The sequence below is a fragment of the Apostichopus japonicus genome, chromosome 20 (genome assembly GCF_037975245.1).
Source record: "Apostichopus japonicus isolate 1M-3 chromosome 20, ASM3797524v1, whole genome shotgun sequence".
NCBI classification, from domain to species: domain Eukaryota; kingdom Metazoa; phylum Echinodermata; class Holothuroidea; order Aspidochirotida; family Stichopodidae; genus Apostichopus; species Apostichopus japonicus.
Genome location: NC_092580.1, coordinates 28,999,437 through 29,015,148, shown reverse-complemented (window position 1 = coordinate 29,015,148; position 15,712 = coordinate 28,999,437). Strand labels below are relative to the sequence as shown.

The 15,712-nt window shown below is 37.5% G+C and overlaps 1 protein-coding gene across 1 annotated transcript in view; it reads left to right on the top strand.

Moving 5' to 3' along the window:
* Positions 1 to 792: 792 nt before the first annotated feature.
* The window catches only part of LOC139961384 (uncharacterized), a 27,784-nt gene continuing 12,864 nt past the window's right edge, over positions 793 to 15,712 (top strand). Inside the window, exons 1-7 of the mRNA XM_071960532.1 lie at positions 793 to 1,084; positions 2,585 to 2,650; positions 4,228 to 4,329; positions 5,814 to 5,924; positions 7,096 to 7,254; positions 11,323 to 11,523; positions 13,414 to 13,509. Coding sequence (XP_071816633.1) covers positions 970 to 1,084; positions 2,585 to 2,650; positions 4,228 to 4,329; positions 5,814 to 5,924; positions 7,096 to 7,254; positions 11,323 to 11,523; positions 13,414 to 13,509 — 850 coding nt within the window. The 5' untranslated portion in view covers positions 793 to 969. The remainder of the gene's footprint in view (positions 1,085 to 2,584; positions 2,651 to 4,227; positions 4,330 to 5,813; positions 5,925 to 7,095; positions 7,255 to 11,322; positions 11,524 to 13,413; positions 13,510 to 15,712) is intronic.

Genomic DNA, 15,712 nt, shown 5'->3' with positions numbered 1-15,712 from the left:
TGAAAGGCACCGGTGTTAACCACTGAGCTAACACTCCGTACGTGAAGCCTTATAACTGTAAATACCTTTCACACACAAAAACGTGTAGCCAGTACACGCGCGCGTCTGCACACCAATACGTGTTGGGCAGTATGAGTTCTTGCGTTCGTAAGCACTTCATGACAAAGCCAACTTGCGCGTATATGCGTCGGCGTATTCGTTTGACTTGGATGTTCAGTTCGTGAAACTGCTTTGCTGTATTTATATGATGGCGGCCGTCACTCTCCCCCCCCCCCCCCCTCTTCCACCACGTAGTACACATAAGGAACTGTAACAGGAGCGCGAAAAGTGACAAGGACTCAGGCATGATTTACATGTTAATTTGGATATCTGAGAGGAAACTGTAGTGTTTCTAAGAAGACATATAGATGTAGAAAAGAAAAGATGGAGAATCACTCCAATGTATCCGAATTTGTTTGCAGTTACGATGTACCTTATCTGTGATGCATAACATAATATTTCTAAAATACGGTAATAAAATTACAGTACGGCTTCACCTTCAGTAAGAATTCAAGTATATAGCGCCTTTGGCGCCGTAAAATATCCCTGGGTTCGACTACGCAATATGCAGTTGTGCGCATTAGTTACCCAATTATTTATACACATCCTTGAATAGGATTAAATACGCAGTGGAATTCAACATCGCGCGTAGAAAGTTTGATTTGTATGTTGCAGTATTATGACGTGTATACGGTTACTAAACCCGCAAAACAAACACATACACTGTACGTTAATGCAAATACATGTACAAATACCGAATATTGCCACATAGTACAGAACAACGAAGACTGGTCCGGGTGTAACCTGCGTATAACATAATAACCTTTGAACGTACAATTATTCTTCTTCTCACCAGAGGAGTTCGCCAAGAAAATGAGAAAAATGAATACGCTTTGTTAACTCTTCATTTTATTTTTAAGAAACACAATCATGGAAACAGTCATTGAAGAAGGTAATTTTGATGGGATTAATGGCGGGAAAGCCAGTCCAAACGACGCCTTGACAGTGATGTCGGACGCCCAAGAGAAACTCACAAAACATCCAGGTATACGATCAGATTTGTAGTTTTACTTCAGAGACGTATTATATCGTTTCCTTCAAAGAAGTTTATATGGAATATTTGTTTTTCTAATTTTAATTAATGACCATATTCTTTTAACTAAAAAGTTAAAATCTCAGGACGGGCGTGACAAAAAGAGCAATACTAGACACAGCTGGGGTAGATCTTTGGGTTGTTCAGCAAGAACAGTAAAGGACTCTAGCAATGAAGTAGCATAGTCACTTCCCAGTTCGGACACCTTAGCCTTAAAACACCCCAAAACTATATCTTCTGATCTAAATCACCTGAAAATATACTTGATATGGTGGGAAAATTGTGTTATATTTCGATACACCGCCAAACTTTCTTTCCTGCAAACTGTTTTCATGTTGTATTCCAAGAATATTCTTCGTGATTGTGGAACAGGTATTTCTTTGCTACAGTATTGCGAAGTTCGGACACCCAACCCACAGTGTGGCGCTGGTGATAAAATTGGTGGCGCAGTTGCTCTTTCAGTAATTATAACAGATTTCATAGATCTCTGTCATTTTATTGACAAATATGTAATGTAGGCCTACTTACTTACAAACGGGTCATTTTGGAGAGAAAATAACTGTAGCTTCGTACTTTTTGGTGAAATTTGGCTCTTCCTGTAGGTTGTCATGGTGAAATCGTGTATTTCTTAGGGTGTCCGAACTTCGCAGTGTTCCGAACTTCGCAATACTGACTATATGTTCTACTGTATCCTCAAGATTGAGTTAGAATTTGAAATCCGCCTTGCAGTCTGATATATGTTTTTTTTCGATCTGTTTACAATGCGATCCTCTAAAGGTCCAATTAGATTAGGCAAACGAAAGATAGGCTAGGCATGAGTGGTAACGGAAAGCGAATTATATGAAGTAAATTAGGCTTAATCGCTTGTTTTGTCGGCTCTGAAAAAAAAAGACTTGATCTAGACTACTGAAATCATCGTTTTCAAAAAAAAAAGTGTTTTCTTTTCACCAAGGGGCTCAATATACCAATATTGTTTGTATTGGTGCGTAAGTGTATGCGTGTGTAGGCGTGCGTGTGTGGGTGTGGGTGGGTTGGCACATGTGGAAGTGGGATATCAGATTATAGGTTTGTTGCTATATTGAACTCAGGAAATGTAATGAAAGCAATGTAAACGAGGCGTTAAAAGGGGAAATTTATTCACCTTTGATAATTTATTGCAATCGTGTTTCAAGTTAGGTAGCATGTCATTTTACATTGTTCGATTGAAGGCAGTTGCACTGTCTAATTGTACCTATATACCAGAACGAGTTTAGTTTGTATTTCTATGTTATAGTTTAAAAATGCACCGTAAAGAGTATATATGCGTCTTACCTTTGCCATCGAATAATGAGTAATTGCCTTGTTATCAGTCGTTTCTTGATCTTGTGTGTGTACGTGTGCGGGTTTATCTCTCTCTCTTTCTGAGCCTATGTTATTGAATTAAGCTGCATATATATATTTTGTTCCCAACAGTTATAGAGAGGAATGCAATGGGGGAGTATATTGTTCCGAGAGGGGGAGTTCCGTTGACACAGCATGGTAAGAACACTAACCGACACGTTAACATATGTTGAAGAAGCTCTAAGCTCTAAGAAAGCTCTAAACATATGTTGTGGCATTATTACTAAAAACTGTCTACAAAATGGAAAATCTGTTTTGTACAACCTTTATCTGACGTTGAGAGAAATCAGCTGATTTGATGTAAACTATAGATGGCTATGACCTTGGAAGAGTTTGTAGATATGTGTTCTAATCACCTTAAAATATGTAGCCACGATGCTCATATATAGTCGAAACCTCAGTTTACACAGATTTGGGTGAGATATATCGGCATGTATTTAAGAACATTGGTAATTGAGATCACGACAAGGGAGGTGGGGGGGGGGTTGGGATGGATGATGTCATAGAAAGATAATCTTCAAGACGTATATTACTGTAAAATAACAGCCATCACCTGCACTCAAGCCCCCATCCCATCCCCATTCCCCAAAATATAAAAAACATCAAGTTGCCATAATTCTAAAAGTATGTGTGTATAGGTCTTCTTAAAATAATTTTCAAAGATGGATCGTAGTCACGATGTCTGAGATTCTTGTCACATGATCCTTGCGGTTGGAGACGTCCATGGCGTATGTTAACTGACATTCCTTCCTGTTGGAAAAGGAAATTTAATTGGCTGCCTTGAACAAAAAACGAAAATTAAAGAAAGCGTAAGGCCGAACATGATTGGTGAAATTTAAAACGTCTAGTGGACAATATGGTAGAAGAAAAAAAAACATCTTGTGTAAATGTTTCCGTCTTCATGTAGAAGTGAAATATTAATGGTATGTTAGTTTACTTCTTGTCTTAACAAACAATTGCCTTTAGATTGTTTGTAGGCGTGTTTTTAACAGTATAAGGTTCAGAGACTTCCCATATCGATTACAAGAGACTGCATGGGAAAAAGACAACAAAAAATAAATGATAAAAAGCTTGCTGAAGGCTTTGTTTGATTTCGTGCTACTTTTCAACATTTTGTGAAATCGAAAAAATCGAAATACATTCAATTTCCTTAAAGATATTGATTATGCACTCCATCAGCCGTTAGCGTGTTTTTATTTTATGAAAGTGCCTTGTAATGATTTATGAAGTGATTTACTTCCGTGTTCGAGTCACAGTAATGCTACCTAAGCGATCGACCGGTTTCACGAAATGTCATCGTCCATGACTAAAAGGTTATTGTGAGTACTTATATATATATATATACTTATATATATATATATATATTTATATATATATATATATATATATATTCATAGCCTAAATATGTACAATGCACCAATGGCGTCTAATGCATTTTACAGTGTTACGGCCTTCATACCCATTACATTGGACTCTGTCGGCTTAACCGGCCCCTAGTACCACACCCGCTCCTTTTTTTAATTCATGGATCCAACCCTGCTAATAGTCATTGAAAGAAGACAGACGTTTGCCATTACAGATAAAGTAATACCAAGATGTGAATTAAAACACTGGTCCCGAGTACTCCGACAGAAACTTCATATTACCGATGAAACTACGAAACATGCTAAAACTTCCTTGACCTCTTTTTTACTTTTGTTATCGTTCCATGATAGCTGTGCCTCTCCCTGGCCCTGCTGACTATCAACCAAAGACAGAGATTAGCTGTTTCTCGTCTCCGAGGTATTCAATTGTAGGAAGATCTCGCTTACCTCGAGGTAAGAAAACAATATAGATTACATTATTACATGAAAATATTAATTATAATATATCGTATTGTTTATTATCAACTGATGTTCCAATGCTCTCGGTCAACCCTTAAAAACTGTTGGAACTATAGGTCTTGTTTGTTAGATTTTAACTGCCGGATATACTTTCTGGTATGTGGAATCATATAGACTTATAAGCACTCAGACAATAATGATGGACGCACTATAGTCAGGGGGGCTGGACGGGGAGAGGGAGACGGGGAAGGGTGGGGTGGAAGAGATAGGCAATAAGGGGGCGGGTATATGGGAGGGGAGAAGGCTATGGGTAATGAAGATCTTGAATTTGTATCATGTGCCTTATCTCTTATCGGATATCTTGCCTATACGCGTATCGAGCTATACACGTTTTGTTTGGAATGAGATGTTTTTCAGCTGAGTGAGAATAAATAAATAATAGAAAGAACAAAAATTACAGAGAAGAGAATAATAAACTTGACGTTAATTTGATGATGAAATGTAGCAGAGTGTTTCAAATTCATCAATTTCATATTTTGTATGAAGTAATATATTCGATTAAATTGGTCAACATGTCGAACAAAGACTTCTTTAAAGGTAACTTTATTGAATGTCCAAAAAGCAAACATGGTCAAGGTATACTTATATAACTTACCCAATGTAGAATGTGTGTAGTTTGGAGTGGTGTCATATACATAACAGCTCTTCTATAACACCCTCGACAATTCATATGAGGATTATATGATAACATTTCAATCCAAACAATACAACAACAGCAAAAGTAACAACAAAACGCTAGATTAGTTACTTTCAGAACACGTCATTTATTTGTTTTGTTTATATCATTTGTATTTAATTTTGGTATTTACATGTTATTAACTAAAAACAAAAAAGAGTAGAAACAAACTGTAGAAAACCAGCGAAGGCGTTTCATTTTGCCATGCGATCAAATTCAATGTCCACCTCATGTACTATGAGAATGTATACGAGATCCAAGAAAAGGATTTGTAAACTGCGCATGTGCTACTCACATTCGCACATTCATCAGGTAAAGACAAGCTTATGTGATCATTTCCATATGTAGGTAGGGTTTAATGCTATAGTTGACGAAGCTTCAGACATCAAATATTTCCCCATGGGAGTCCTTCATGTTAAAACTGGGTCATATATATCTCGAGATAAGGAGAACGTGTCAGCCAAATGCCCGATGAAGAGGTTAGGGAACTAACTGTTTTGGGTGTTTAGAATTGAAGACATTTATCAACTAGGAAGAATAAGTAAGGCAAATTTGAATGTGCCTTTATGAATTTTTCATGCGCGCATCCAATCAATATGGTATTTTAAATATGTTATATCCTGAAATAAAATATTGGTAGAAGGGATAGGCTATGTATGTTATCATCGCATCCTATGATGCAATCCGGAGATAACTTGAAGAGAAACATTAATTCTGTGTGTTTGTATTTGCTTATTTTCAGCACCGACGGCTCCTGGTGCATCAGATTATAACACCAGCAGTGAACTGACCTGGAAGGATAAGACGATATCATTGAAAGAAAAGGGGAGAACATGGCCATATGGAAGCACACGTTAGTATCTTAGACCTGAAGAACTGACCCTCTAACTATAGAGCCGCTTAGGCAAGACCGCCGCTGCCCCCCCCCCCACCCCCGCCCCTCCTACCCAACCCCTTCTATCCCTCTTCCACACCGTAGCCAAAGTAAGTCGTGAGAAAGTTGGTTGTCAAATCTCCGTTCCTTGGTCAAACTTTGTGTTATTTAGCACTGATTGAATTCACATTTTTGCATGTAGTTGTTACTAACATATATTTAATAACTTAATATGCGCATGTTCAGTGTTAGTATCCGTGAACCATATTGTCCTATTAAATATTAACATATATGTATTATTTGGTTTCTTAGAGTGTTTAAGCTTCGGAGCAAACATTTCCCTTTTTTTCTATGCGTTTCCTTTCTCCCTGCAACGTGCCTCAAAATCAGTATCCAGTAGTTAGCCTAGAAAAGTCAATGAGCTTTAGTCAATAGTTAAGAATTTAAACCTTACTCGTTTTATTTTAGGCTCCATACTACGTAAGTTAACGATGTTATGAAGCTGTTGTACGACTATATATGTAAACCAGCTAAGTCACACCATATTATATTATACGTTCTCAAGATATATCGTGTAGCATGATGTGGCATTAATGCACCGCGACTGGACATGGGTTTGTTACAACATATAAATGCAGAGCATTTATTGGTAATCACTGGGTCACCATTGATATCATGTGTAATAATATGTTTGTAAAGCTTGCCCTCTATATCCAATAACCCAGGACACTCACCATAACCCTACGTGCGTTACCAATGAGGTAGGGGCATAACCACGTATACGTCTGGCTAAATCCCGTCCCCGGCATAAATCGGGGGGGGGGGGGCTCAGCCACCCAACTGGCACGCAGAGTACTACAACAATTCCTAAATTAAAGTACACAAATATATAACATCTATATGCGGTACAACCTAACAAGTGTTTGTCAAAATATAGAAATATAAGAAAATTTGGCATCGAAGCACCGTTTATTTTACCAAGGGATCTCAAAGGAGATGTGAACCCATACCTTCAGACCTTCCACTGAACGACACAGACAACCCCCTCCCCCCATATCCTCACCCCTATTGCTTGTACAAGTGGTTTCGTCCCCGGAAATGAGATGTTCAGTGAAATTGAATAATTCATTTATCGTTCTCTTGCTCCCAGCGGACGTTCACCAGACGTGCAGTTTGGGACCTGCTAAGTACAACGTAACTTATATGAACACCGGAAAGCACGCCCCTAGCCTGAGTGTTGCATCTCGTCACCTGGATGGAATCAATGTTGGACATCCTAGTCAACTCGTGGAACCAGTGGACACTCATGGTAAGGACATGATACCAAATATTAGCACACCTGCATGGGGAAAGGCGGGGACCATCCCAGAAAGAACTTTTCAGGGTGGTCATTTTTCATGACGTCACGGTGCAGTCACTGTTGCCCGCCTGATCCGTCCCACCCTCCCTCATCTCAGAGCTGTGCACGACTATACTTCCGTTATTGGACGTCCGTGTGTTTTAATGACTAACTTTGGTTAGACGCATCGTCAAGAGAGTTCATTTCTAACATGGCGAAATCAATGCATATATTCTGATATAAATTTTTGTCTAACATCTTTGTGGCACGATGTATTGTAACAAAGAACTTGAAGAACTCCCTCAGTTTTATTTTACAAGACGAATAACTCACTTTGTGGTTAAATACACACCTTTAGCTTGGGCCGTCATAACCTAAAAGATACCCGAGATAACGTTCGACATACAAAGATTCAGATAATAACTTGGTAAATATGGAAGCAAGATGTGCACGTGCCAAGCCCATGATGAAGACTGCATATATATATATATATATATATATATATATATATATATATATATATATATATATATATATATATATATATATATATATATATATATATATATAATATATATATATATAAATATATATATATATATATATATATATATATATATATATATATATATATATATATATATATATATATAAATATAAATATATATATATAAATATAAATATATATAAATATATATATATATATATATATATATATATATATAAATATAAATATATAAATATATATATATATATATAGCACTATACGACAGTATAGCAGTAACGAGGACGAAATTATATTTTGCTCGTTTGTAGTTCATTCTTCAAGGCTTTTTAATATATCCATGTCGTCGTGTTAACCACATTCTTCAATGTAACAGGGCGTGTGACATTAATTCTAATTGGATACGGCGTATTGCACTTGGCATTAAAAAATGCTTAGATTTTGAAATCCCGAGTGTATTTAAAGATGACAGATTTTTCATGTGGGCATGTTTAGGTCCGCCCCCGCTGCTTAGTTCTCTAACTGAATGTTGAAATGAGTTTGGACATTACTCAAGCATTGTTTAATACAGCTGAATATTTCGGTAAGAAAGTAAGATTAGAAATTCCGGACGTGAAGCGTTGGAATACAATTACCTTCACACAGAGGTGGTAGAGCCGGGAAATGGAATGGGGAAGGAGGGGGGGGGGGGGGATGTGCGGGAAGTGGACAGTTTGGTATTTGAAAAGTGAAATGTTTTGAGAGGTGAAGATTATCTGAATGATAAAGTTCCCTTAACTAAGCTCTTTAATTTTGTTAACATTAACTAAAAAGTGCCGATTGATGCAAAATTCCAATATAGGTATTTGTGATACAGAATGGAAATGCGTTTCTTTTTTTGGGGCGTTTTGAAGTTATTATGCGGTTTGCTTCCACAAAACGCTTGAAAGTTTGTCCCCCAACCCCTCTAACCCGAACCGCCCCCCCCCCTCTTCATCACCCGAGATTGACCCCTCTTCCCTACATAGCTATGATATACAAAACCTTATTTTACAGAAAAATTTCTTTAGAGATTAACAAACGGTACCAAATGAAATGCCGCATTTGTTCACGGTGGCATTTAATATGCCAGTACAGGGACTAACATTAATACGTATATCAAATCTCTTAGAGTTAAGGCCATTGATGTATTTTAGTTTACAGTTTCATCCTGATTTCAAGTTAGATTGGATATATATTGATATCAAGTTAGATTGGATGGATATTGATATCATATTATAAAGATTTGATCGATATTGATATCAACTGTACAGTTTTCGCTACATATCTATATGCGTGTTTCCTTTTATAGAGAGTGCGAGGCTTACTGCAGTGAAAATGGGACTTTGTTGAATTGTTGAAATGCCTGCACTAGTCATTATAACATCACAGGGGCGTATCCAGGGGGGCGCAACAGGCGCGCCCCCCCCCCCCTATTGGCCGTCACCAAAAAAAAAAGTTTAGCAAAAAAAAAAATAAAAAAATTGATGACGACCTTTAAGTGACTTGTCGGTGATCGCTCACCCCCCCCCCCCCTCCCGTATGCTTTATTTTTTGTTTGCCAAAAAAGGTTCTGGCGAAGTTCGGCGGCATAATAGTTTTAGAAACATAGATGGTAATTGTGTTTGTATTATCACTATAAACACTAAGTGACATGCCAGCCATACTAAATTGTGCATTTTGTGTCCATATTTACTGGAAATGTTGCTTATTATTAAAGCAGCATTTTGCGTCCTTTTCTATGATTTTTCTCAACCTCACTGATTCCACTTTGCCATAACGACATACATAACTAGCTAATCTATTTATATTTTACTTCAAATGGTGGCATAAAAGTCGAAAAAATTGCAACTTTCAACTTTGTTGTTCTCCAAGTTATTTTCCGTTGGGAACCCAATAAACCTCGCCCATAATATGAATATTTAAACACTACGAACGTCATTGACAGATACGTAATATAACACCACGCTTGATTTGTGTACAGTCTATATGGCAGTTGTACCAGGGAGTTGCATAACAACTCCCTGGTACAACCAACGCGAAGTCTTGAATCTATTTTTAGCAACGGCTCATAACTAAACCTGCATCTCTGATTGGTTGAATTCAAACTAGTGGGTTTGGCGGAATTGTATGCGATTAATTTTAACTGTGAAATTTGTCGAGGACACTCTTCTCATTTATCGACATAAATCGTTAATTACTCGCTAATTAACGCTCTTGGCAGGGTGAAACTTGGATGGTATCTTAGATTGCTGTTTTATGATTGATACATGTAAAAAAATCGATGCACATGTTAAAAAAGTGGAAAAAAGCGACCCAACGCAAAATGCTGCTTTAAGGTCGAAAAATGGATCACATATGGCCATGGGCGGCGATCCTGGGGGGGGGGGGAAGGGGGATATATCCCCCATGAAAATGGGTGGAGGGGATGTAATACACCATATCCCCCCCCCCCCCCACCAAATGCCAGGGATAAGAATATTTTCATGCTTACATTTATGCATCATCGTTAATGTACGGCTCTTTTTAGCTTCATTTCTCGCCTACCATAAACGTCGTAAATAAAGCGTCTTTATAAAGCAAGAATAGTTGACTGTAGGCTTCATTGGCCCTATAACAACAAAATGTATTATTGCGCCCACGGTATTGATATAGTACATATATGCACCCTCATAGTATTCATATAGGCCCTATAGTAGGCCTACACACGTACATGTTCCCTCGAACAGCTGAGAATCTCATGTTACCAGGTTAATGTGTATTACGTTTCACCTGGATGCCCTAGCAATCGGTACCTAGGAATGTAACTATGTGTAATTGTGTATTGCATGTGTATAGGCCTATAATAGCCTGCATGAGGCCATTTTCTTCATCGAATAATATAAAGAGCTCTCGAACATTCTAAAGTTGCGCCTGAAACAAGATTGACAGGGGCAATTTTCCCAAAATAACACCCGAAATTAAAAAAAAAGGTATTTTGGATCCTGATTATGAGATATTTCGGACATGACATCCCTATTTTAAAGTTGGGTATATGCCGCTTGGAAACCTCGGGAAGTGCCGTTTCCGGCCATCTAGAGGGTTTGTAAATCCCAAAATTTTCTTGTACGCTTCGCGCCAACCTATGGTGGCGCTACGCTTAGATAGTCAACAAGGTCATATCCCCCCCCCCCCCCACTCGGAAGTACGGATCGCCGCCCATGCATATGGCACCATTTTGCATTTCAGCCTTTCTTCGAAAGCAAAAATTGTCCACCCCTCCCCTTAGACCCATCCCCCAGGACGGCGATCATTCATGCCTGACGCCCCCCCCCCCCTATTGGAAAATCCTGGATACGCCCCTGCATCAGGGTCGAATCCTTATAGGGCGACCACGCACTATACATCAGGAGCACCTTACATACTATCGGCTTAATATAGTTGTAACGTTGTTACAAGTGTATAAGGGACAGTTACACAATATAATATCTATACTCAATTACTGTAGAGAGGCATGTATTTTGTATCAACTACAGGTGTCCTGACACCAGGCTCGAACCACTATGAACCTCAGCATAAAGGAGATTTTGGAAAATGTACATCAAAATCATTCGGGTCGAGTAGAAATATCAAATCAGAAACACTCGGGCCAGGACCCGCAGCTTATACCATCGATGAAAGGGACCCGGATAAGGGCCACACCTTCGCCAAGCGGTTACCTGCAAAATGGCAGAAAGGTAAGTATAAAATGAACGTTCATGAATTGTCGAAGTATGTCTACTTTATTCAAACTAGACAACAACATTGAAAAGAGCATCATGCGGTTTAATCAAATTTAGATCAGTTGACTAAAATTCATCGTGTTATTGGTTTAAATAACAAAACAAAAAGATTAATAATATTCAAATTTGGATGACCTTCGTGTCGCAGAACTAGGTCGGTTCCAATAAGCCACAGTGATTCTACCGGTGTGAATGTGTATTATAAGCTTTCTATCATAATTAATTATATATCTGTCATACCACTTGCTGCACATTAATTCATTAATTCATTCAATTTTAACTGACCATTTACAGCTAGAAAAAGGAAGAAAACAATAACAGAAGTTTTTTAATGAAATTAGTTAGTTCCAGTAGCTTGTTGGATGAAAGATAAGTCAATTAACATAGCAAATGCTATAAATCAATATAAAAACAATCATACCTGAGACTCTACTGATCAAAGAATCATCAATTTTGACAGACCTTTTACAGAGAGAGATAGAGAGAGAGGTGGAGAGAGAAAATGAACAACAAATTCTGATTATACTGTTAGTTTTCTCGGCAGTAACTTAGAGGGATTAGAGATAAGCCAATTAAATAGAATAGCGAAAACTATCAATCAATATAAAACCATCATCTCTGAAACTCTTGGGATATGCAATATCCGAAATGAAAAGCTTATTTCCAAACTTAACGACATTGTATAACGATTGTATGCAAGTTACTACCGTTTGAGGTACGCAAGAAAACAAAAAACGTAACGATTATTGGGTTGCACAAAAATAAAAATAAAAAAAACATACAGAAAGGAAAAATGACCATTTTAATAGTTTTTGCACAAATTAAGCAGAACAGTGTTTTATGGTAATGTCAGTGTTTGGTTGACATGTCTACCGAAGAGCCACAGACTTTTGAAAACGTAATTGCCATGCGCCTCGTGCAGATGGCAAAATAAAGAAGAAATATAGGGTTGTTAAATCTTTTAGTACATACAGTAAATTGGCATGTTGTTTCGGCTTTTTCTTTATATTGCTTCTCAGTTGTCTCGTAAAAAAAGTACAAAACGATTTAATTGCGAGGATTTTGAAATTGGGTCTAAAAGAGTATGGATATATTCTATTTTGTTTTTTTCTTTGAAGAAGCGGGGGGGGGGGGGGGTGGGCAGGTTTGATTACGTTTTTCCGTTTTCTATATATACTTTGCTGTGATGAAAAGCTATAGTTTATTTGATTTTCCGTGGTTTGCGCTCAAAATGCTAATTTTCGTCGATTTGATAAAGAAAGCGTGTCGTGCGAGATTTGATGTCCAATGAAATCAAATTCAATGCAACCTTTAGCAAGTTTTTATGATATTACAGGAGTCGATATATAACAAACTCAGCGTGAATTCAGTCATAATAATTCAACATGTGCCTCATTAAATATTCAAATGGAAGCATGTTTCTGTTTATTATGGTTTTTTCATTCAGAATCAATTTCCGCTGAGAATCATACCTTATGTTGGTATTGTAAATTGGGAAATGTACATTATACATACAGAGTTAAAATTAAATATGCGGTATATTATAACTGCAAGTATAACAATCTATTATACTTCATTTGATTTGGTTTTGTTACGCATTTGATTGTTAGGACTTTGTATGACATGTATTATATCAATCTCAAAATCCATTCGTTGTGACAATGTTTGCTTGGGGGAAGGGGATGGAAGAGTGGGATGGGAAATGGGTTTTGGGTATATTGAACGTGAGAGAGGGCTGAATGCGACAACAGCATCAATTCACAATTCGTGTCTTTTTTTTTTACTTTTGTATAGGTCAATAAAATGATTGATTATGTTTCATCGTCCTTCATCTTTCATTTCAAGTTATCGACACACCCGCTGCTAACTCGTACAACCTCGGTACAACAATTGGGAAAGGTGTGGCTATGTCCGTTAGGAGTCGACAGCCTATACATCAAAGTAAGTTAAGGTTAAGTCAAGCCATATGCAACTATAAGCGTAAATATCCGACTGCTAAGTTATATTCTCTTGGTATGCAACCATATTGTTTTCTAGCGAGTAGCCGATATATATTCATTGAATAAGTATATATATATATATATATATATATATATATATATATATATATATATATATATATATATTTATAGGCGTTTGTCACCTCTATCGAACAATAATTGGAATCGTAATGAGTTGAAAATCCAGAACAGTCAAAACACTCCCAGCCTCCACCGGGATTCGAACCCGGGCCTCCCGCTTTAAATGCGGACACCCTAACCACTAGGCTATGGACGCTGATTGTATGTCCAGAGGTCCGAAACCAGTAAGGAATGTCGTAATTCCACTGTAGGCGTTTTCACCTGTATCGAACAATACTAGTTCTGTTTTTTGGTGACATACTTTGCCTTACTCTAGAGATCAAACAGGATTCTAACCAACTCGAATATATATATTAACTGACATATGTCGCCAAATTAAAGAATGATGAACGTTTGTTCCTCGTTATATTTCTGTCATGTTTGCTTGCTTATTTGCTTCATCACACAATTAAATTTTAAGACAATTCAAGAAAACTGAGTAAGCCAACACAAGGTCATTTAATATTCTTACCTATCCATGCAGAACTAACACATTTTGGCAATTGTTTGTAGTAATGGAGTTTTTTCCACTATAGTTTACTTTTTTCATATTTTTTTTTAATTTTGGTTCCTTGTAACATGTGGCCCTGGCAAAGATCAGTTTTATAATGCTGGTTTCCCTTTTGGAGAAATATTAAGTTACTTTCTAGTTTGATTATTTTCTTGAAAAAAAAACGTCAAAAGTACTTGATATATCGTCTATCGGGCTTACGTCACCAGCTGATTTATATGAAACAACCTGAACTACTTCTGCCATACATATGATAACCTGATATAACAGACGGCAGCTTGACAATCACTTAACATAAGTATACTATGAGACCATTCTTGACATGGTGAGGGATCCGTCTTATCGATGACAGGACAGTATGCTATTATATCTGGGGCACGGTTACAAGGGAGCGAATATCTCGATCAGCAATTAATAATTAATTTACTAAAGACTTGTAAACATGCTCTATCCAAAGATCAAGGGAATGCGAACGGCAGTAAAATCTGTTTCAGTGATTAGCTAATGAATTCACGATCTTGGATAGACCAATGCAGATCAGACACTGCAGGACAAAGGTCAAAAGTTCAAATGGACAAAGAGTGACCCAGTTTGCTCATTAGTGAAACAAATTTGAGCAATGTCTCATTATATTGCGTCCAGGCATATTTGCAAATCTATATCATTTTTAGGGCAGAGATGCCCCGTTCCCCCACATCTTTACCCTCACACCACCACACCCTCTCAATCGACTTCCATTTTTATTTTGTTTAATAATGCATTGAATCGGCGGCTGGTTGCAGCGATTGAATTATCTGAATAAATCATTTACCGATGACCATTTTTTTAGATATATACGTCACATAAACTTTAAGGTTACGGGTCAAGAAGGGTATCGCAATAATTGTCTAGACTGCCACTCTTAATATCGTACTATAAAGACCATGGCAGGCGCGTAGCCAAGGGGGGGGGCGAAGGGGGCAGCCGCCCCCCCCCCTTGAGCATATTTTTTACTTTTTTTTTAATGTTTTTATAATACCGCTAGTATTTTCAAAAGAGAAAATGCTAAGATGCAACTTACAATGCCTGGGAAGTGCCATTTCCAGTGATCTGGGAGGCATTTACAGCCAAAATTTTCTTGTACGCTTCGCGCCAATCATGGTGGCGCTCCGCTTAGATAGTTTGCAATGCCGAATCTACAGTTTCGCCCCTCCCTTGGCAAATTCCTGGCTACGCGCCTGGACCATGGAGCACAACAAACTCATTAAGGACCTTCTTTCTTTCTTTCCTCCTTTCTTTATATCTTCTTTCTTTTCTTTCATTTGGATTTTTTTTTTAAATATTTCTTACAAATTTTTACTCAGATCAACATAAAATGTCATCGTAAAACGGATTTCATTAAATGGTAATTTATAGGCAAATAGCCCACGCTGACGGCTATGTTCATGTTACTAATTACATACGCACCATAAGTCCGTCGATCAATATTGGCTCATATTGTATGTTTATTCCCTATATACTATAGTGTTCTTGT